At 38.3% G+C, this 25,107-nt stretch overlaps 1 protein-coding gene across 8 annotated transcripts in view; it reads right to left on the bottom strand.

Annotated features, from left to right (window-relative positions):
• Positions 1–25,107, bottom strand: part of ROBO2 (roundabout guidance receptor 2) — an 859,086-nt gene that overhangs the window by 147,752 nt on the left and 686,227 nt on the right. For all 8 annotated transcript variants that reach the window (XM_088157800.1, XM_088157805.1, XM_088157803.1 and 5 more), the window contains exon 3: positions 1,282–1,439. In XM_088157800.1, the coding sequence (XP_088013926.1) occupies positions 1,282–1,439 (158 nt within the window). The remainder of the gene's footprint in view (positions 1–1,281; positions 1,440–25,107) is intronic.

Here is a 25,107-nt window from a genome sequence, read left to right as displayed (position 1 = left end):
GCACAGAGTACTTTTATTTCTTGCATGGTGATATGTAAAGCACTCTTGACATCTCTCTGAAAAAAAAAGGCAGTTTGACTTAGTTTTGTTTAGTTAATTTTATTTTACTGGTGCCTGAACAGTCTCCTTGATCACTAATAAAGACGGATTTTCTCTTTTTGTTAAGGCAAGCAGACTGAATCTGGCCCAAACTGGGAATTCACCTGACACAACATTTTCTTGGCTAGAAAGGGTGCTTACAGAGTGAAAGAGCAGGCTATTTGAAAGAAATGAAGTAAAAATGTGTGGCTTGAGAAGTCACAGTGTCAAAGGTTAGACAATGGGGTGCTCCAGAATAAGCTGGGAATTTAACCAAAGAAACTTGAGAGCCAGGGAATGATAGCCAGTTCTCTGCAACTCTTTGCTCTTATACTCTTGAGTAGACCCTAGCACAGACAGCCTCGTCCACAAATAGCAACAGCTCAGATTCTTTGGCTTGGAATAATTCCTTAGTTAATTGCTTCCAGAGCCACTAACAAGCTTCCTGATAGTACTTCCATGTTGAATAAGGTCAGTACTGAATCATTCCATATAACATAGAACTTTATTGGAGAAATATTAATGGTGAAAAGCTAAACATTTTAAAGAATTAGGAAAGAAACATGTTCTCAACCCCTTAATTTATCCCATTTGCTTGCACAGACCATGATTTATCTCTAATCACTTGGTAAGTTAAATATTTCCGCTGGATCCTTTTTCATTCAGTACAAGAAATGAATGGCCACAGAATTCAACCAGTGTTAACTCATTTGCTCAATATTTATTCCTTTCAGGAATCGTAATTCTTTAGAGCATGACTTCAGCCTTCATTTAGAGACATCCAAATTACCACAACTATAACATTACTGATATCATTTTAAGATGTTGAGTTTTTTCACAGGGATTATTTGTACACCTCACAGATTTGATTGAACACTTCTCTGATATTCTCAGTTCTCCAAACTTAGAAAAGGCAAAACCAAACTGGACAAAGACATCCACTAAGTCCTTCATCTAACTGAACACCTTCTATGACTGAATCTCCAGCTCTAATGGTGGACCTCCATTACACTGGATTTACAAACCAACCCTCCAAAAAGCTCAAGCTGGAGAGCCAGACTAGGAGCAATAAACAGCTCAGAGAGGCAAACTGCCAAGAATAACATCAAATCCATGAGAAAGGCTATAAAGCTGTGTAAGTTCTGCTGCACTCTGCTGTGGGCTATGTGCCTACAGACAAAATGCCACCTGAGCTGTACTCACACTGATCCGCTCCTCTCTGTCGTCAATCCTGACTTTATCTTTCTTCCAGTAGATGGTGGGCTCGGGGTGCCCTCGAGGGGGCTGGCACTCCAGGATTGCAGGCTCTCCAGCTGCCACCACCACATCTGTAGGGTTTTGGCGGAAGTCATCCCGTAGCACTAAAGCGACAAATGAAGGAAAGAGGGGAAAAAAATTAATAGAAGTGATGATGTTGTAAGGGGGGGGGGGGGGGGAAACCGTAGAAACACATACTATTAAACAAACAAGTCTCAATCATTATTAGATGATCACTTTGCTTCTTATATTGATTGTAAAAGATCTCAAAAATGAAGCTGGACAGACATGCCCTTCTGTCCAGTGGAGGCAGACTGGGCATTGCTCTGTATTTAAGTAACAAAGATGTGTAGCACCCATTACTCCTCTTAACCTTGACAGGATCACTTTCCATCATTACAAAAGCACTGCAGGTTGGATGTTGAGTTCTTTTCATGACAGAAAACAACCTGTTGAATATCTGCCTTGTGTGGGTCTCCAATTGCAGCACAAGCTCAGTAAAAAAGGGACAGAACTAATACTGAATTGCAGAGTTACGCTTTGGCTAAGGACATTGCCATTATCGCTGTTATTATTGTATTTCTGGCACATATATGCTAAAATGATCATCAGTTCTGAAGGGTGTCAGAGAAATAAAACTGATAGTAATGTACTTCCAACATATTTATTTCTTCCTTCTGCATTTTTAGTTCTAATATTTTTGCCACCTTGACCAGCCCTATCTCATCAAAAAGAAAGAGCATTTAAATCACCCAGCTGTTTGAGAACTAAATTAGGCAACACAGGGTGGCTTCTTATGTAAATCACGCTTCTGTAAAGGATTAGGTCCAACTAGCTGGCTTCAGTATGTTAGAATGATATCCACTTCATCCTTATTCTTGTATGTGTGTCCTAGTCTCTAGGTTAATTGACATTTTTATAAACATAAAACTGAAAATAGCTCTAGATGAGCTACTGAAATAGAATTTAGGGCATTGCCCCTCCTTGAATTTCAGCTACGCATGGCTTTCATTACAGCTTTAAAACAGTTCTCGCCCTTAATGGAACCAGGGCCCTCTGAGAAATTAGAAAACACTGTATCCTAGTGAAGGGGCAAGTCAGGAAGAGTTCAGCAGAAATTGCTCAGTCTCATTTCACAAGCAGAGATAATTTACTGCTTTCAATGTTAATAAAACATGCCCCATTTTAACATTTGGAACTGAATATTCTTCTCTTCTGTAATAAGCCAGAAGAAAAATATGATTAATACATACAAGAATTGGTCTCTGAATAGTCTGAGGTGAGTGGGCTGTATATATCTGGCACTCCAAATGACATGGAGGTAACTTTTATTGTTCTCCATTTTGGGATACACAGGTAGATCCCAGAGGAAGGAGGGAATTAATTGGAAGTTAATTCCTTTTCTAACACACACACACACACACACAAAAGAAGTGACTATTTAAGTCTCGCTCTTGAAGCATAAAATAAAAGTGACAGGAGGCAGCTGGCAACAAATGCAGCTCTGGCAAGAACCCGTAGTCTTTGTAGGTGACACACCCAACAGACAACAAAATACTCAATCCCTAAATATTTCTGAATAATACAATTCTTCTGATTCACAATAATCAAAGTGGCAGAAATGGAATTTATACAGCTTCAAGATCAAGTGGAAGAAATAACTTATGCAATGCAGAGCACAGAATTAGTATGATGAAGATAATGGGCTGCTGACTATTGGCAGTACAACACTTTGCAAAGCCAAGAAAGTCAATATCATAGGAATGTCAGGGAAAGAACCAGAAAAAAAGTCTTACAAAATCATGGGTTTTTTTTTCGGAAAGCAGCTTCATATGTTTCTGTGATCCCCATGATGAAAAAGTACTTCTAAGCAATGCTATGCCCACATTTGTATAAATGGCAAATAGATAAAAAATAACTTCTGCTATTCTTATTACTACACACAAAATAAATATTATTTTTTATTGACTTGATTGTACTTGTAATTACAGAACTTCAGTGCAAATCCTTTAGTGGAAAATCCCCAGAAAATCAGCAGATCTCACCACATAATGGCTTTATATTCCTGACTCCTAACTTCCTGGCAGCAATATTAAGGAAAGCATTTTCCTTGAACATTTCACACTGCTGTATGAACCTGACAAACACAGTTTCTTGGAGTGATATACAGCAAATTACATTAACTTTCTCTGAATCATCCCAGCAACTGTGTAAGGTTCCAATCAGCCTCAGAATATGAGGCTAAGAGGTGATTTGATTTTATCACATTCCTTTACCTAAAGTCTCACTGCAAAACTGGCTTGAATAGAAGACAAAATTGATGCTACAGGCTTTGTTTAATCTTCCCCTGTACCTCAGCACATATGTGAATCTTGAATAGACATATCTCACCATTTCCATCTAAAGCATTCTGTGTTTTGGAGGGGAAAAAAAAGGTTGGAGAAAAAAAGAAATAGGGAAAAAATAAAGCAGTGACAGAAAAGCAAAGATAAGAGAAAAATGCACGAACTAGAAATTAAAGTGAGAAAATAACTTGGAGAGGAAGAAGGGGAACACTAACTTTAGGGAGACAAAAAAGAAAAAGCCAGGTAAAAGAAGGGAAAAAAAAAAACAAGGTAAAGAGCAAAGGGCACAGGCTGCCATTCCTGTGATTGAGTATTTTAATACAATCTAACAACAATGAAATAAAGCACAGACATTAATCTGATCAGCCCAGAACATCCTCACCCCAAGAGAGAGGGAGCAGGGAAGAGGAGGGCAGAGCATGAGCTGGTGAGTTTGGCTGTCCTCCTGGAGTAGCACAGGAAGCCACAGAAGGAAGCACCATCAACTGGAAGTTGAGTTCACACATATTAGCACACTAAATGGAAAAGTTGCAGCACAGCTTAGTGCACTCACCACATCTAATGGTACAATCATCTGTGAAAACAGAAAAATGATTGAGAGCTGCAGAATATTCCTCAGCCAATTATCTGCAATTGCTGGGTACTTCTGAGTAACTATTAGCGTGCCTGAGCAGACCACCCTCTCCATGCACAGGCAGAAGGCTTTTGTTCACTTGAGAAGCCAGCCATCCTCGGGGCCCTTTTGGCATGGCACAAATACTAATGTTTTAAAAATTCAACAGAAGCAGCAATATGCTACCACCAGCTTCCTCACCCTGTGTTCTTGCTTTGCTTTGTTCCAATTTTACACAGCTCTCTTGGTGCTTGCATGGCTGTTTCCTGATATTTTTGGTCGTTACTTTATATTCTTTACTGCAAGGGTGGCATGCCCCATCCCTGGAAGTGTTCAAGGCCAGTCTGGGTGCACCTCTGAGCAACCTGCTCTAGGAAAGGTGTCCCTGCCCATGGGATGCGAGGTGATCTTTAAGTCCCTTCCAAGCCAACCCCTTCTGTGGTTTTATGACCAAACAAGGGGTGCCAAAGGAAGGTGGCCCCTACATTCATGCCAGCCCTGGGACTGCAGCACAGCCCTACCCCAGGGGCTGCTCCCCTACCAGCCCAGCAGCACAGACACCCTCACGTTTAAAAAGGCAGAGCCTTCCAAGGGCAAAAGCTTCCAGATGGCCGAGCCTCCCTGTCTGGAAAGGCACCGAGGGACTGGAGAGCTGCGAAGAGCAGCTAAAGCGCACACGCGGCCTACAATGGCGCTGCGGACAAAAGTTAATTAAAGTTTGATCGGCCTCTTTGTGGCTCAAACGAGAGAGAGTCTGCGAGCAGTCACGGCAGGCTTTAAGGCAGCAAAGGCCATTTCCAGGTAGCCAGGAGTGTAACCAGGGATAGGGAGCACATCCAGCACCGGGATAAACACGTGGAGCCGGCACCTGCCAGAGAGAGGGATGAGAGGGAAAGGAGCAAAAAAGGAGCCCCCGTTCCCTAGGCAGCTGCTAACAGCACCTGCCAGCTTAGGCCCAAATCCAGGCCTCGGTCAAACCGATGCTCATAAACTCAGGGAATTACATGGAAACTGAATTAATTTCCTCGGCTGAGGTTCCAGCAATTTGTTTAAAGGAAGTGGAGATAAAGCCACGATGTTTATAGGGTAGGAGGGAAGGTGGCGGGGTCAAAATTATTCTAGGCTAGATATCCATGCCTTAATCCTTCTTTCCAGCTTTCAGACCCTTAGAAAGAAAACATTTTTATAGGATTTACATTTACATGATGATTACAAATAACCATCTGTCTGCTTCCACTTTTTCAATCTGGTCCATGTCCCACGAGCCCCCAGCCTGTGGTCAGAGCAGCTAAGCTGGAAGGAAGAAGTGGATGCCCGTCAGGAGGCTTTGGGATAATTGCATTCTTCTCCCACCAGCGCTTGTCTCTCTACCTCCTCCCCCTCTGTGTGCATGGTGAACATCTGAAATTACCGGGGACAGGAGGGAGGGAAAGAGCATCTCTGTTGCCTTTTTCAATGAATTATAATGTCTTAAAACATAGCTACATCTGTTGTGCTGACTAGAGGGTATAAAGAGATATCAAGTAAATATTAATGTATTTCTGTAACTTGGGTCCCAGAGCAGTTCATCTTCCCCCTCCTGTTCTGTTTTGTGCTTATCTCAGGATAATATTATTCCCATATGAAGATTTTACACAGCCACATCAGTGGTGGTTTGGTCACCTGCCACACCACAGGTAGGTCTCCCCTGATCCAAGGTACTTCCCCACAGGCATTTTCCTAAATCCTTTTCTCTCTGCCACCGCTTTGGCACCTCCCTCCTCTGATACATACTGATGTGAACAATCGACATAAGTTACTAAGTCAAATAACTGCCCAGATGTCATGCAGCGGACAGATTAAAGGATTATTATACTTTAGGTAGCATATGGTGCAGGGAGGTATTTTAGATCTTGACTAATGTGTATGAACTGCTGAAATGGTCCCTGAGCAAGCCAGCACTACCTGCTGAAACAGGGTGACAGAAAAAAAACCCAAGGGCTCACAGACAACTTCCCTTGTGAAGAAGAATATGCTTTGTTTGAAGAGGCTGCTGCCTGACCTCTTTGTTTCAGCAACTGTGTCTGCCTCAATTTGTAAGGAAAGTAGTAACAAAAACACACAACCTTGGCAATAATCCTAGGCAAGACTCTCAGGGAGTTCTTGAGCTCCCTCTGCACGTGCAGAGGAAAAAGCAGCCAGGCAAATGCTGCTACCTTTAAAAAAATATTATAAGGAGCACTTTTTCCTCCTATTTTTCTCATCCTTTGCCTATCTCCTGATACTACCTAGCAGACAAGAATGTTAGTTAATATACCATGACTCAAATATGTTCAGTAAAATGGAGCCCCAAGTCCATGAGAATAATTTTCAGAGGTGTTAGGATATTTTTAAAGAGTCTAATAGCTTCAGCAATGTTTGATTAGTAGGGTACCTAGAAATCGAAGTAATGATCAGCATGGAGATAGCTGCATCAAGAAACAAAAGGAGGATCTTCTTCCTTGCCAATTCAGCAATTTTTTTTGGCTTCATCCCTTTCTCTCACTCAGTATTTCATGTGCTTCTGAACTTAGCAACTTACCCAGTCCTAACAGCTCAAGGTAGCTTGCCCTTTATTCTCAGGCATCAGTGAAGACAAAAATGTGGAGAAAACCCTGACACATCCTCTAAAACTTTTAACTGCTCATATGCAGAGATATAAACATACAAAAAATCATTATGAACATTAATGTCTAAATGTAAAAGTGCTGTTTCTAAAGAAAGAATATATTAAACCAGGTGAACAGAGAATTAGTGTTGAGGTGGGTGAAGTGATAGTGACAAGTAAGGAAACATTCCAAACGGAGGCAGTGGGAGATAACTGGCTTTTTGTCTTTCCTCTAAATTGCAGTCTGAGGTGTACCCCAACTAGCAGACTGTACAAAGGTCAGGAAAGAAAACAGACCTTTTCCTTTCTTATTTACAGCACTCACCGCCAGGAGTCAGACTGAAATCTTTCTAGGCCAGTTAAGGGCACTGCCGACCTATTTTCCCTTTTGCACAATTACACAGGTATACAAGTGATAGCTACTGCAGGCTTTAGTTTATGATTTCTTTCTGATTTTTTAAAGGCTGCTATTTGGGTTGAATTAAGCATATGCAATACAGCCTGTACGTACTTACTGAAAAATTGTATAATCTCCTTGCCTTTCTTGTGATTCATTGTGATCACTTGAATGCAATCTGACATCTCCGTAATTTTTTCTTCTGAAAGATTTTATGTGACTCCCAAATAGCATGAAGAGCGGAGAATTTTCTAATTTAGAACATAACATATTTATGTTTAAGCCTCCTGATTGAAAACGAAGTTCTATCACCTGTCTTCCTTGCAATGAATCCCCAATAACCTTCTCTCTTTTTTAAACTCCCACCTCCTTCCACCAGCAGATTCTGAATGCTGCAGTTAACAGTCAGCAATCTCATTACCCATCTGCTATAAATCTTCAAAAGCATCACTGTGTTTTGACAGTAAAGAAAGGCAAAGGGAAGCAATAAGCATAACCAAGTATTCTTTATGAATGCAAATATCCTGAAGACCACATTTAAGTAATTTCAGAAATCTAAAGCTATACAACGTAACACGTTGAAAAATTTTCTCTAGGATACAGAGCAGATTTCTTTTTTCTTATTCTTAAAGCATAATCAGTCTTGATGAATGCACTGCACAGATTGCTAATGTGAACAAGAGACACATTACTAGGAGTTTTATTTCACTGAAACTGAAAGCCCAACTACTTACTTAAAGTTCAGAGACTTTCTAGAAGAACCAATACCATAATTATAGACAACAAACTTTTAAAAAGTGCATAGTCTGCTCTAAGTCTTCAAATTTAATAAGGATCAGACATTTAGCAGTTTAACTCAGATCTGAAGATAGCTTTTACATGATCTTCACTTTTAATGGTCTACATATTCATGGGCATTACATAATTAAATAAATGTAAGTAATTACTTAAGTGAATAAATTACTTACTTATTTTTTAACCAACTAATGTGAATATCAGATATGGAAGCAAATATAGCTTATAGGAAACACCACATGAAAATTGAACTGACACTTTTTCTGTCACTTTTATGCCAAAATGTCTTCTTTTCAGCAGGAATATGGGACAAGTTACATTAAAAGCACTGAAGACTCTTCAAATCCTATCAACTATGCCTCCCTCCCAACAATGCAGTAGAGAGGACTGTGTTTAGGAAAAGTGGAAATCCCCCACAATTTTTACTGTTATAAAAGGATAGTTTTGACTTTGCCTGTTTGCCTTTAGTTGCCAACCAACCAAAGAAAAAAGAAACTTAAAAGAATTATAAACATATTTCAAAAATTTCAAAAGCAACATCATCCAAAAAACCTCAGATGTAACTGATATACAAACAAAATTCTGGTGGGAGTTTTTCACCATGTGGTTGAGAAGAGCACATAAGAAATTGCACTGTACCTTTTGACTCTGTGTGTACAGCAGAGAGATTCTCCAGAAAGTGCAGATTTAATTAGTGAGGTTCAGAAACTACAGTCTGTTAACATGCAGTTTTGCTATTCTGAGTATGGAAGTTGCACTGCCAGGCACCTGCAGCACTGTGCTCATCCTAATGAAGGCTACCTAGAGTTTAACATAACACTGAGCAATTGCATTTTTTGTGTTTCCCAACTGAAGCTGATTCTCCTACAACCACTTTAAACCCATCAGCGCTCTGGGCTTCCAGTTCAAGCCCAGCCAAAACACTTAAAATGTACATGTGCCCTCGGTAAAACAAAGGAATAAGAGCAGCTGAGAATCATGAAAATGAATACAAATGAATGAATATTTCTTGTATGAGAAATATAGAATGTTACATGCTTCATTTAGCCAATATAATACAGACTGCAATCTCAGAGCTCCACTGAAGTGTGAATAGCCTCTAATAAACTTCTTGTGTACACATGCACAACACATACACAACAGCTGGGATGCTTTCCTGTCTTGGCAGGGGGCACTGCCACATTACTGCTATACTTCAGACACATTAGGCAAAGCATCAAACAAAATAGGCCATTGCCTAACATAAGAAACATCTTCCATCCATCCTCCATTTCTCCATGCCCAACCATGGTCTCTATCTGTTAATTATAAGCTAAAACTAATCTATTCTTTATTTGTGAACAGGATTTTTTTTTTTTTTTTTTGATGCTGCTCTCTTCAGAAGTCAGGACTGGAAATGACATATTTGAACAGACATAGCAAGACATGTATTCCTCAATAAACTTTTGTAACCCCATCACGAGGGGACTGTGCAGCCACACTTCATCAGACATGAAGCTGAGATATGTTCACAGCTGGTACACAAAACCAGTGGGAGCTGCCTGCTGCTTCTCAAATACCTGCCTTCCCATCCTGCAAACTGTCTCCATGTCAATGGGCCATTTTGGGGTGCTTGCCAGATGCCATTTCAACAGGCTCCATAAGCCTGGCTGGCCTCACGTGCTCTGTCCCACAAACAGGAATGTCACGGCACACGGGCTCAGCAGCAGCATCTCCTCCTGGACCTGACTTTCAGTCATCAACCTCCTGAAAGGCTCAATGGTTTCCACTTTTTATAGAATTTGTCCCAGCAAATACAGAATGGAAACTGGGAAAGCATAAAATCTGCTCACATGGTTGTTACTGAGGCATGTCCAGCACATTCAGGCACCCCCTCTAAAAGAATTTACAACAAAGCCCCACCTCCTAAAATTCCTCTATCACTTGTGTTTGCATATTATTTTAATTCAATATTATTTTGATAATATTCAATAAATTCAAGAAGTAGGAATACATGGTCTAGAGAAATTGTTCTTTAGAACATCTATTCTGTCATCTCTTAACAATAAAAACTTCTTCCAATGTTAAGGTCGTTTTTCAAGTTTTGTCATTGGATTCCTCCTTCAAAAAAGGAATTTCAAATTCTTTCAAATTTAACAATGTACAAAAAAAAGGTTGGAGAAGATATTTTCTGTATTATCTTGACAAATGCAAAATAATTTATCTCCCACTTGTTATGGTATCATTCTGCAGAATAAATTTAAGTTTCCAGAGTTCTAAAAGCAGAAGGAGCAATGTGATACTTTGCTATATTAAAGTGCTGTTAGGATGAAGTAGTTTGAATCCTGTCAACATATTACCAACTAGGAAGTAATCCACAAACATCTAGATAAAACAATAGTTCTCTATGGTCTAAACATGAAAAGAAAGCCTCAATTTTGAGATGTTATACAAAACAAAGAAGAAACTAGTGTAATTTGCCAGTAACCTTTTGCAGTTTTGATCTATTCGAATAGCACAAAGAATTACTTCTATATAATATAAAATATAACTCTCCCACTTATTTTCAAAAGTAAAAGAGAACATAAGAGTCCACATTGCCATCATTATCATTCACTATATGATGCGAGAGGAAAGGAAAAGAAAAAGCTAAAGAAGCAGGAGCGAAGACCAACCATAATAGCCTGAAGCAACAATTTTGAAAGGGGAGCTAAGCACCCAGAGAGAGACGAGAAACTGGATGTCCAGCTCCAGCCTCCAGTCACACTGTGCTGTGCCTGAGACTCCAAATGACCTTCAGCCGAGGGGTTAGAGCCAGACTCACTGTTGAAAATACACTAGCATAATGTTGGGGATTGCAGTAAATGTGAAACAATTTTCTTTCTTTTTTTAACTACTACCACTGTCCCGGAGTGCTATTTCATGTAAAACAAGTTTTATATAATGAAAAGAAATGAGTACAAGAAACTAGAATAATAAAATAAAGTCCCCACATGCCACATGTCCTTCTAAACCCTTGCTGCTGAATATTCCTCTGGTAGTTCAGTACAAGAGAAAATCAGGGTAACTACAGATCTGCTGACTCCTTCAAAATAAGAGAAAACTGACAGAGCACAACACAACTATGTGCCCTACGATAGAAAAGCAGCAATCTGAGATGTGCCTGTGAAACAGCCTTTAAGTCACTCAACAGCTGGAACAGCCCTTCCTAAGAAGGGCTCACATTCCTCTGAAGGGCCTGAAAGACCTCTGTTAATCCCATATTAGAACACAAAATCCATTTTACAATCTTTCCTCTTCCTCTTACCTCCCTTCCAACTGCAAGTGTAACAAAGACTCTGCTCCAGCTCAGGCAACATTCCATAACTAAATGTTAAACAGGTTTAAACAGAAACCTCTCAGCACATTTAAGTCATTCTTAGCACAGAATTTAACTAGACACACAGTACCTGTGTCTGTAGTTTCCACAAACCAGTTAATCTGTCTACATTTATATACATACTGTCATTCTTTGATTGCACTGGAAAGCAAGAGGCTATACCAACTAGATAAAATATTAAAGCACCATATGACAGACAAAGCACAATATTGAAATAGGCAGAGTAGATTATTAGACTCGACAGAATTGGATAGAGGGATTTTTAGCCTCCACTACAGTATTCACCTGGGATAGATTTTAGGTCAAGTACTACAAACATTTCCTTCCATGCCAATTAGAAAAAAAAAGGAAAAAAAAAAAGGCAGCAACTCCTGTTGCTGAGGATCTTTAACCCAGATCACTCTACTGACCCAGTTCACAGCCCAGATTCATAAACAACTGGGAGAATGACAAGCTATTACAAGCAGAGGGAATAAGTGGCCAGGAGAGAATAGTACTACTTAAAGCAGATTTTCCAGCAAGGAGAATGTGTTGTTAAACTGTGCAGTATGTTTCCCCATATTTAGACTAAGGAATTTGGAATAAGGAATATATAAAATGCAATAGCTCATATAACCAGTGCACACTGTGGGATTTTTCTGAGACCAGGAGAACTGGAAACATTCTGTAGTTCACTTGCACAGCTTCAATTAAGGCAAATTGAATTAAATTCTCCCTTGAGGAGGACCTCTGTAGCTCTGCTCCTCCTTTTCTGAACAATTCCAGATGTAGGTGTGGAACATTTTCAGTTTCTCTCTGAAGAATTCCACATGCCTGGCTGTGCTCACATTCATACAAAGAGGTGAGCTTTTGGGGGAGAAGACATGGGGCACTAAACAGTGCTCAGTCAATAATTGGTACATGTCTGATTTCATAACTTAATTCTGTTCACAGGGGCTTCCTTCCTTCCTTAAGAACAGACAGGTCTGCTGGAAGCAACTCAGTGGAGATGGAAACACTTCTGCTGCTGAACAAATGGAATCTAGTACAGCCAGCAGCACTTTGTTTTCTTTCTCTCACATCCAGAATTTATTACCTGATTAATGGTTCTTCTTTGCTCTTCCTTTTACTTATTCAATCCAAAGTACTAATGAGGCTTTTCAAATGTCCCCAGTACCCTGACTTCTGTTGCAAGGAATCCTCCTTCCAGTGAGGGTCTGCAGGCTCACCTTAACATTTTGAAGCTCAGAGACCAGAACTGCTGCTCTCGGGACACTTATTTTGGTCTGGCTCAAGCAGGAGTCACAGAACTCCTGTAGGTCGAATTGCTGGCCACAGTTCCTGATTTTTCTTCCTTAAGGAGACATCTGCTAGAATGTTCTTTCCCCCTCAAGATCAGGGTTTAGGAGATCAGCTCCATTTTACTGAAACTCATGAAATCTTTCAACACCCACAGAGGCTTCCCTCACTCCACTAAAAGGCTGTGAAATGAAATTATTCATTTATTTTTAAATAACAGATCACAGAGCTATCCTATGAACAAGAGCCTATACTAAATCAGCACGACTAATACTTTGCTTAAGATTTTACGATTTTTCTCGTTCTTTTCTAATCAAATATCCGGGGGTACTGAGCTACAATCCAACCCTCCCTCCTTTATCAAATGGTTAAACAGAAATGCCAACTTTGGCAAAGCAGTAAACTTAATGCATAGCTGAAATTACTGACCACTTTAAATCCACGTCATGTAGGATCTCAACAACACCTGAATGTACATTTGAATTTAAATGCAGGCTGTGTAGAGCTGTTATGTGGGAATTTTCCTGTGATTTCTGGGCATCCAGGAGCCTGGACTGCAGATATTCATCACTGTTACAGTGGGCATGTCAGGAGCAATGGTAGTTTGGATTCAAATCCCTATCAGTCCTTTTTAAAATAATAAATCCAAGACATTTATTCAGAACTTGTCTTCAGATCCTACTGGCAATGGTAAATCCATTAAACTTTGCTTTCACTGTTCATGATGTTTATAAAAATAGTAGATGGAATTACAAACCAGCAATACAAAGCTTGCTATTTTTTCTCCTCAGATGTAATAATGAACTGGATAAGAACAAAGTTGACCCAGGGATTTCAATACAGAAACTTTCATTGGCAGCCTGAGCAGCAGTGTGCAAACCCATGTTTTTATGTCAATATAATAATGGCACTTCTCTGCCTATTAATAAGTATAGATCTACTGCTGAATTCATGGTTGAAGTGACATCATAAAATGAGTTATATTTCTTCTTAAACTATATAATTAACTCTTAATGAACCCTTTCCTTTTCCCAGTAAATTCAATTTTATCTAATCCTTGGGTTTATGGTAATGTTGAGCTCATTAAAATGTTACTTAAAACTCATTAAAATGCACACTGAGAGGTAACAGCTTCATTGCAGTAATATGTTGTAAAAGAAAAAAGAATGCTTTATTATCATTTAATTGTTTCCAAAACTGAATACATTTGCATAGTGATGAGGTTCACAGGATATTTTCAGTAGTGCTCAATAATTAAGCAGCTCAGTAATTAAAAATGCATTTTCTAAAAATAATTTTATGCTCCTGCTTACTCCCTGTTGTTTTTATCAATTGGGAGAAGTGTTCATGTTGATACAGTTTACAGAACTGAGAAACAGTGATACCTGAATTGACAGTAAAAAAAAAAAAATAACAGTTAAAGCCCTAGGTAAATTCCTGTTTCAAAATAATAAGGTAAAATTGCCACTAATATATATTAGAAGTCAGACTCCCTAAGTCATATAATATCCCTCCAATCACTTTTTCAACACCAGGGACAATCAGGAATTAGGCAGGGGCCTTTCAGTTGCAAAGCCTTATTCTCATTTTCATAATTTATTGCTACCATAGGTTTGCACATGATAGAATCCCCAAGCAGAGGACTTCCCTGGACTTGACCAGTAATAAAATTCTGGCCAAAAGTGTGCCTCAGGAATATAATTTGCCTGTACTGTAATGGTAGGTATTATTATGGTTAGGTATGTGGTTCATAGATTCATACTAATCATGAAAGTCCAATCATATTTATCTTAACTTTCTATTGAAATAAATTGCTGTGCTAGTTTAGAGAAATTCTATGTGGTAATTCAGAGTAACTAGTAAAAATGTAGTGACAACACAGTCAAAATCTAGGGACAGAAGTTACATCTTCTCAATAATCTTAACACTAAGAGTGTCTGGGGTCCATTATTTACCATGTGACATTAAGGTAGAAGATATTTTGCTAGCTTTCATTTTAAGTCCTGAAGAAGAGTTGATAGAAAAGCTTGCCAGGTTACACAGTCCAGACTGTTGGATGGGAAAAACAGAACGTGGAAGCCTTGAGTCATTCAAGGAACTGTTTAATGCACCACCATTTAAGATGTCTTGAAGTATTAATTTAATGCCAATCACTGTTCTTTTCTACGGCTTTCAAATATTAATTCTACTTCTATAAAATAGATACTCTTGTTTTAATGTACAGATATCACAATGCACTCAATATGGATTTTTCTGACTTGTGAAAGTTGATTAGCATGCTAAAGACACAATTAAACTTAAATACAGATGCAGCACGTTAGACATGTTAGTGTAGGGAGAACAAAAGAGAAAAGTGGTTTGTGAGCTTTCAATCTCTATGCCATTAATAAGGAATAACAGACTAGAACAAAAATAATCTAAAGAAAAAGAAAAAAAGAAGTGAAGTATTAACCAGATTTAGAAATTTCAACAGCTGAAATTCTTGTATGTAATAGGGCAGCATTTCTATGGTACCATGCTGGAATGAACAAAATGAAAACCAGTTATCTGTTTTACCATAGATTTCCTGGGTGAGTCTGGACAATTAACTGATCTCAGATCCCAGATGCAGATGGATGATCAGACTTCTTTGGCTCCTTTTGCTGATTATTTAAATAGATCTGTCTTGTCAATCTTTACAATCTCCTCTATGCACCTTCTACAGTTCCTCATACAGTGGTCCAAATGACAATTCTATAATGCCTAACTTAAGAAAATTTATAAAAAGAAATCCAGGGCACTTGCAGTGAGATATCAGTATGTGGAATGGAAATTGTTGTTTAATTCAATAAGTCAGGTCATATTTCTTAATTTTGCTTTTGATACTCCTTGATAAATCTAACTTTTCTGATGGAGATTACTATTTCTACACTAATTTACATCTCATGTTTGCAGTTGTTTCAAAAGAAAACAAATAACATGTCTTTTTAGAGGAGTAAACAATCTCTCATTTTATCTTTATTGCACACACTAGCAGATATGTTAAGTCATTTCTCCCAAACACTCAGCAAGATGGAAATAAATAATTCTGAAAATAAGTAACTGGCATAATAAGAATTAATGCTGAAAACCGTCTCCATTATATTCTCTTCTATTAAAGTAAAAATAAATGATATACCATAAATACAAACCAGAAGATAGCTGGTGCACTGAGGGGGAAAAAAAAAAGAAAAAAAAAGAAATTACATATTACATTTAGTAGTTTTTCTCAGCATAAGCACTGTGTAAACTGAAAAATCAGCAACAAAGGTTGTTTAAAAAATAAAAAAGGTAAAAAAATATACTAAAGCCTCAGTTTTCAGTTGCTATAGATGGAGGGACAACTGGAGAGCAGAAATATGTAGGTATAACTGACATTAATGCAAGATTTGTAAAATCATGGCTTCACATATTCAAACCTCACAAGCAGAAACTCTTTCATTAATTTTATGAAAGTAACCATTTTGTTTCAGAGCCAATACAATAATTTCAAAAAGAGGAAAACAGAGAAAGGTAACTACCAGATACAAACAGTGTTCTGTACTGTCTCATGATATGATATGGTGGTCATTTAAAGACATCAGATCTCTCTGTTAAAACACATAAATGTATTATGAATTCTTCTACAGTGCTTCCTTGCTGGGGTTGTGCTGCGTGTTGCTATTTCCAAACACATGATGACTTTTAGCTAATGAAGTGATCTCAAAAGGACCACTGAACACCTTATGGGTCATATAACAAAAATGGAAGACTTGAATGAGGATTTAGAAGTTTTGTTTCCACTTTTTCTCCATATCAAGACTAAAGACACCAGAGTCATACAACCTCCATGCTGATGAAAAACATTTACTCAAAAACATTGAAGCCCTTCTATTGCCTGTTTGGAATTAATCACAACGATGGTTACTAGAGTGGATCTGTATATCCTGACACAGTTCAAGACTCAGATTTTTACTGTCTGTACTCAAAGCAAAATATTTGACAAAGAAAGCTGAACTGTATGCTCCCACATACTGTTGGGAAATCTATAAAGTAAAGGGAAAAAAGGAGGAGAGGAGAGGAGAGGAGAGGAGAGGAGAGGAGAGGAGAGGAGAGGAGAGGAGAGGAGAGGAGAGGAGAGGAGAGGAGAGGAGAGGAGAGGAGAGGAGAGGAGAGGAGAGGAGAGGAGAGGAGAGGAGAGGAGAGGAGAGGAGAGGAGAGGAGAGGAGAGGAGAGGAGAGGAGAGGAGAGGAGAGGAGAGGAGAGGAGAGGAGAGGAGAGGAGAGGAGAGGAGAGGAGAGGAGAGGAGAGGAGAGGAGAGGAGAGGAGAGGAGAGGAGAGGAGAGGAGAGCCCCCTCCAAAAAAAGCCAAACCCAAACCACAGAAGGAATCACAAACTGGATCTCTTGCTATGAAAAACAAAACAGGTTTTGTTTTTCATTAGGAAAACAAAACATTTCTGTTTTCCTAATATTTGATGCAATAGTGAAAAAACGAGGTTCATTGGTGAGTAACAATAAATCACCCTCAGGTTCTAAAACACATGCACAAGTATGAACTGTGTTTTAAATTTTTTAATTACCACAGCTTCTGTGTACCTTAGTCTGAATTTTACATTTCTTTTATGAAATATCAATTCTTCCACCTCAGTACTTAACTGTCAGAGGTTTTTAGCATCACCACTGAAAACAGTCTGCTCAAGGCCACACACCAGCCTCACTGGTGTCCTCCACAGCAATACACTCTTTCACAGCTGCTAGAGACTTTTACATGAACACAAGGGCATTCAGAGCCCATTCTCCTTAATTCTTTAAAGTTCTTTATATTCCTGAATATTTAGAAGTTCTCAAGCTTCCCGAACTACACAGTACTAAAAATTTCTGTAGAAGGGAGGGTTTCCTCAATTCAGCCCAAATTATGACTAGAGGGGCTGCCTGTGATCAGAGGATGCTCTGAAAATGCCCAAGATTTCTTTTAATTTTTGAAATACTGATTTGATTTCCCTTGTCTTTGTTTGTATAGATTTCTTCTGCTGAGATTTGTACTTATTGCTTTCAGACTGTAAGATGGCATATCTGCCAAAGATTTTAGAAACCATTTTCGAAATAGGGGAAAAAAATAGAGAAAGGGAAGGAACAGAATCTAATGAATGGGGGAGCGGAGGGAGAAAGCTAGTCTGGGTATTTTCCCATTTCTTATTTAAAATACTAAAAATCACCTGTTCCAACTCCCCATTCTCCACCCCCTAATGAGAGTTGTTAGTAAAAAGAAGGAGCCCAGCCCACCCCCTGACGTCTTTAATTGACTTCCTAGCGAGTGTTATCAAGAGGCACTGAAGCAGTGCTAATGGTGCCTGCAGATTGCTCACACATGGCATGGCTGGCATTCCTTGGACCTTAAAAGGGCTAATAGGAGAGTGTAATCTCCACTCAGCATGGAAGCAAAGACCAAGAGTGATCTGGAAAACACAAGTAATTAGAAAGTATTCTTCCCCCAGATGGAAGGGAGGTGGGAAATGAAGATAAAGCTGGTACCCAACCATGGAATCTTCTATTATGGAATTTCTAAGCACAACAGAGCATTATTTCAAAGCGTGTGACAGTCAATACTGAAAGGAATGAGCCCATCTCACATACAAATGGGAGCTTCTAGTTTTTACCTGTGACTGGACACTTCACAGAGAGTTATACAATGAGAGTTATAAAGAGAGGGAGCTTTTAAGAGTTTTTTTTTTTATCAACATTTCCCCAATAACTTCAGTAAGACCTTTGAACATCATATTTTTTTTTACAAACTTTGGCAACCTTTGAAAATCTAAAATGTTTTTCATACTTGTGACTCTGAAGCACTTCATAAACTCTGACTAGCCTCACTGGCGACTAAGAGGAATGAAGAAATATTCAAGTGTTGCTTCACTAAAATAAAATCGTACAAATCATATTTAAAGCATTCAGAAATACTACCTGGGAGTCTAAAACAGGCATTGCAATGCTGCTAATTCAGGCTGCAGTGGGAAATTTGATGATTAGTGAAAGAAACCTACAAAATGTCCTTACAATAATTTTTACTATGCAACAGGCATATTTTTATCCTCTAGGCATTCTTAAAATATGCTTGATAATTAAAGCACTTTAAAAACAAAATTTCAAAAATATTTTCAAGGAAGATTAGGAAAAATAGAAAAGCAGCTGTGATTTCAACTTTTGAAATCTTCTGGAAAATCTATATAGTAAAAATGGAACTTTTGATTATATAATAATATACTTTTGATTGCCTTACTGTGAAGGTAGTGATTCATGAATGTTAAAGAGTGGATCTAAATAAAAAGGCAGGATGCTGTCACAGATATATTTTTAAACATTTACCCAAAAAAAAAAAAAAAAAAAAAAAAAAAAAAAAAAAAAAAAAAAGTCAAGTAAAGCACCATAAATGTGACCTTTATGAAAAAGAGACAAAAGACATTGTGGGCATGATGTCTTCATTTAGGTGTGGAGTAGCTGATAGCTACAGAAACACACATTGATAAAGCTGGACCTCCCTGATGGAAAACACTGCCCCTGCCTTATTTGAATTGTTGGACATTGTTAATGAAACAGGGAGAATGGTGGAGATCTGGTAGATATAACTTACTTGGCTTGACAAAAGCCTGTGATAAGATTCTTGACAAGAAACTATTACGGAAAATAAATAACCACAGGGTAAGAGGTAAATTTTTGTTCTGGATTAAAAATTAGCTAAGTGAGAGGAAACAAAGAGTAGTAATTAATGGATGCTTCTCCAAGTTGAGAGAAGTTAAGAGCTGGGTACCTTAGGGATCTGAAACAGGACAGGTGTTCAATACATACAATTAATGAGTTCAAAATGAAAATACACTGAAAGTAAAAGCAAAGCAGAGAACAACTCAAAACTGTACTCCAAAGGATAAATATTGCAGACATCCAAGGATCTCAGGATCCATACAAGGATCCACTGAATTTGAGATACAATACTGAAACAGCAGGTGATATTTAATTTTATACAAAGATGAAGGTATATACATTTGGGAGGGTTACTGAAGGTCACCTATGTGCTCCAAATACATTTGGAATAACAATCTAAGTGGAGATAAAGGGGTGAAAAAGTCAAGAAAGATAAAAGCAATGAACTGCAGCAATATGACTTGCAGTCAATTTAGATTATTTCTGAACTCCAAAATAGTATTTTACAATTGACACACACAATTTCAATTGTTTTTTTTTGTTCAAATACTTCTGCAATTTCCCAGCCTAATCACTATATTAAAATGAGAACTTTTCACAGCATTTTATTTTCAATAAATACAGTTCAACCAGCTGTGTTCATCCCTTTGTCTAGCAGTGCCAAAAGTGCCATACAATTATCAACATCTGTTAGAAGTGCTTTCCAAATTTGATTCCAAAAACATGTACTTCTGTCTCCTGCCTTGAATCCAAATATAGAAAGAATAAAAAGCAGCACAAACAAAGAATCTATCAAATACCAGCTGCAATTGCAGGGCACAGCTACAGAGACACATTAAAACTGAGTGTGATCCACCCCATGTATTTACATCAGTCTAATGCAGCAGGCCCAGGCAACTCACAGTCAAGATAAACGACCTGAGTTTTAGCACTCACTAGCAGCCCTGGAGTATCTGCCAGGAATCCTGGGAGAGTTCACATCATGTTGCCACCATCAACTAATGCCTTTGTCATGCAGACATACTCAAAGAGGACAGCTGGACTGAGGCTGCTTGTTTAAAAATCAGTGTAGACAGTTAATGAAGTTAGAGTACCAAATGCGCAGAACATCCAACTGGCAATGCTAATAACTTTTTTGATTAACATTTCAATTTTATGGCTACTTGGAGTGATGACCAAAGATTAATCTGAGCAGATTTTCATCTACCCTTCTCCCAAAATACATTACTAAATGTTCACTCATTTAAAAATGGCACTACACTATTCTTCAAACCCATAATATATGCATAATTTCTCCATTGCACCTCTCTACAGTCATACAAATAATCCTGACAGTACACCTACCCATCCAGTAATCTCAAAATAAGAGTTTGGAAAGACTGAGTTAGATTGGCAGCATTGATTAGATGTGGTCATGCAAAAAACCTGCTTGTTTTAAGTGGCCAAGGAAGGTATATAAAAGCAGAGCTCTTCCTAAAACAAGACTGACAATGCTCTCCAGGTGTCTCCTCAACATGGAGCATTGAAGTAAGATTAGATTTTAAATATATGTAAAAAAAATATTTCTATTTAGTTTAGTTTCTATTTAGTTTTCCAAAGAAAGCTCCCCCTTCAGAAATTATACATCCAGTTATATATGTTTCTGTAAAAATGACAATTCATCAGTTCTCCATCCATTTAGGCTATCCTAATTGCCTCTGGTAGCTCAGTGCTCACATACACTGCCTTCCCACTGATGACACAACTGCTGACACAACTCCATGCTCCAACCTTCACTGCAGGCTAACCCTACTACTCTTCTGCTCTCTATTAAATCTGTGCATCCAAAATTCCAGTGAAGTGGGTCTCACCCTCACCCTCCATCACTTTGGCTCATCTGTTTATTCCAGGTCAGACTGCTCTGGCAGTGCTGTGTCATCTCCACTTGCTGCTGCCTATGGAGAAGGGTGGACATGCTCAGGAAAAGGCAGCCACAGGGCAGAGATCCAGGTTTGGATCTACTTCGCTCTTGTCCTGTGCCCCCGAGGGCTCAGAGTGGATGCTGCTCTGTTCATGCAGGTGGCACAAAGAGGTAGGGGAGAATGGGGAAGGAGAACAGAGAGAGAACTGGGTGAGAAGGGAAGCAAAGGAGGCAGAGGTAGACTCTTCAAGATGGTATGATCTTCAACCTTTCTTGAAAAGGCTGATTTAATGAGCTAGTGACAATGTGGAAGTGGAGAAAATCAATCCTGCTTTCGTCTAGGTTCACATGTGAACACAGTGGGAACAGTATCTGCTGCCCTGGGGTGATCCATTTACACAAGAAGGAAGAATCAACGTGGATGTTTGTACAGAATATTTCCAATTAGCTTAACACATCTTCCTAGTATTTTTTTCTTAATGTTTTATAAAAGTATTGAAATGAAATATTTAAATACCATTTTTTTTCTTCTATAGTTTAGCAAATACTGGTTTTGAATTTTCCAATGAAGCTTGAAATGAATATTTTTTCTTTCTGATATTTAACTGTTTCAGTTGAATGAATGGCTCTGAGTATGTTATTTTTTAATTGTATATTATTTCTGGTCACTTTAAAGAAACGGTAATTTTTTGTAATTTACTTTTCTTTCGCAAGGGCCTTTGACCACAGACTACAGATTGTCTCTCATACTTTCTGAGAATTAAATTCTATCTCCATATTTAGGATAATCATTCATATATCATAATATCCACTTTGCCCTTGAAGAAATCTCCAGGGAAAAACAGAAATACCAGAAAATGAAAAGATAGAAAGCCGGTGTAGATTTTTGGGGTAGGAAACACCTGCTTTAACATTTACCAAAACTTGACATATAGAGGAAAAGCCCCTTAGCTTTGCATCAAGATTTATTTTCATCTACCTGTTTATTTAATTAAACACTTTGTTGTAAAAAAATAGCTTTCTGCATGATGAGCTAGTACTGTAGAATTCAATGTGAGAAGCATTCAGCCTCTACTTCTGAGAAGTCATAAACAGTAAAAATTACTTTTTAAAAAAATCTCCACCATAATTAAAAGTTACAAACTCATTAATTTTAGAATTTCATTTCAAGCTTCTTGTCACTACCTAAAAGATTTTAAGCCTGCCTAAAAAGGTAGGCTGAGATGCTTTGTATTAAGCAGCTGAGTCAGCAATTACTATGCTCACAAAATATGACAGAACAATTGATTACTGCCTCTTTTTTTTTGTGCCTTCCAGATAACTGTTTTCCTTTGAAGTCAGAGGCCAAGAGATAAAACATCTGTTATCCTCCAAAGCACTCTTTTTGACTGAGGGTGTTCCCATGACCAAGGAAACAGTGGTGTAATTACTATTTTGTTCCTCATAATTAGAAAATTGTTGAATAGATGATGCAAGTATAGAAAAGCTTCTTAGCTTGTACAGATATGCAGAAGTATATTTGATTTATTCACTTTTGTGCTCATTTTGCAGCAGTGAGGTAAAACCAATCAAACATAAACTGGTGTGTGCTGATGTTAACACTGGAAGGTGTTGTCCAACTAAGTAAACTAATGCACAGTGGACTAACAGCACTTAATTTATCAGAGAAAGCACACAATTTTCCTTTTACTAAAGTGAAATACAATAGTGTTGTACCAAAAGCAGAGGAACAATCCTTTATAAAAGGAACACAAGTTCAAAGGAGAACAGGGCACAGGAGCTTTGTGTGTGTGCTTTGTTCTGTTATGTGATGTTCTGCATATTAGGTCACATGTGACATGAGGTTTTGTTGTATATGGAGAAAAAGTGTAATTTCTATTGCACAAAAGAACGTGAAAACCTGTCTTCTCTAGTCATCAATGCACACAAAAAGAGAGCATTAGAGACACAGAACAAACGGGGAGGAAAAAAAAAAAGATGGTTGACTAAACACATCCAGAGAAAGATTAAAAATTTATTCTTTGCCAACTGTCACCCCACTAAGGGATTTGAGATGTTCGAGTTTTCTCCATCTGTATAAAAGATGCTCCCCTGCACCCAGGTCACAACTCCTGAGACACTGAGTCTGTAGGTGTATGTGGTGCATCTTATAATCAGGCCTGTCAGCCTCCTGAGAAAGCTACATATTAAATAAATATGGATTCTCTTTCTTCCTTTCTCTTTCTTTTCCCCTTCTTCTCAGCATTCAATTCTCCCTGGAGATGCTAGGGAGGATGGAAGGAAGCCGTGTGCAAACTGCTACAGTGCTCCCTTCGTTTCATCCCTTCACCTTGTAACTTGAGCACAGCTGGCTGGATGTGCAGACACGTAATGGGGGCCAGAAAACTCTGCTAGGAAGTGCTCCCGTCCCCACTTTGACCTGCATTATCCCTGTGATTGAGACAACAGGAGCACAGGACAGTGCAGGAATGGAAAATGATCAAAACTGGGAGTGAGGAAGGTGAGGACTGATAGAATTGGCAGGTTCAGTTGCTGAGCAAGTGCACGTCCTGTGCATTCCAGTGACTTTTTTTGAACAGCAAGGCTGTGTTTGGAGAAGGGGCAAGGCACCTGTGTGGGGATAAAAGGCATACCAAAGGTACAGCAGAACCTCCACAACTGCTACTCCAAGGACCAGACTTCTTACCCAGAACATGTAACTATAGACACTGTCTTGCTAACAAGAGAACTATATCAACCTTCCTTTTTCACCTAAGTCCTACATTTCCTTTAAAGAAAATTCATTTCTTTACAAGATCTTAATATTGGACTTTTTGTGTGTACTCACATACAGCAGCAGACCTAAATTTACCCTGTGTATAGTTTTACCTACTCTGGAAAATTTGTAAAGACTTGCCATTAAAGAAAAATTTTGGAAACACTTATTGTAGGATCTTTTCAAGAGATATTCAACAGAAATGCTTTTCATCCAGTTATATTTTCTTCAAGTTCATAATTCATTCTCACCCTTCAAGGACATAAATCTTTTGCAAGATTATTATTTTGCCCCACTCCTCTTCCTTCTTCCCAGTTCTTTAATATATATGTTAAACATTTCTGGAACTAGTATGCAACTCAAGACAATTTATTTTTTATTTTGTCATTGTGATGAAAAATAATTCTTTCTATTCTTATTTCCTAGTTTTGTTTTGTTTTGGTTTTTTCCCTAATTTATAATCCAGGACAGTATTTTTTCTTTACCATGCATATTTTTAAAGCCTGACACAAAATTTAAATTAAAAATTTTCCCCTGCCACTTAATAGTAAATTAGAGATACAGGGCTCTCCTCAAGAAAAGTAATGACTATGTTGTCATTTACAGATTCTTCTTTGGATTTTATCTTTTGTTTACTCTTAAATTTACTTTGTTAGTATTGAGTTAAGGACTGCTGCTACCCAAGACTGTTCCAAAAACTATATTACTGACAGTCACAGGATCTCACATTTTCTTCTAAACACTCCAGTTGTCCTAAAATGCTGCAGGTGCATGACAGAACATACTCCAGATATTCCAGGGCATGGCAGCACTTCAGAAAGCTTTCCAAATTCTGAAACTCATCCGTTTTGTTTTTTTTTTTCCTCAGCTCTCACCTTAATATCCCACTTGCAGCTTGCACCTGAAATCTGTTCCTGTATGTAAACTAGAAGTGCTGGCACATATACATGGTGAGTCATTCAGAAACCATAATCACATCATAATTAGAACACAGTTATCTTCTTATAACT

This window comes from Sturnus vulgaris, chromosome 2 (assembly GCF_052056855.1).
Source record: "Sturnus vulgaris isolate bStuVul1 chromosome 2, bStuVul1.hap1, whole genome shotgun sequence".
NCBI classification, from domain to species: Eukaryota; Metazoa; Chordata; class Aves; order Passeriformes; family Sturnidae; genus Sturnus; species Sturnus vulgaris.
This window is presented reverse-complemented; position numbering and strand designations above follow the sequence as displayed.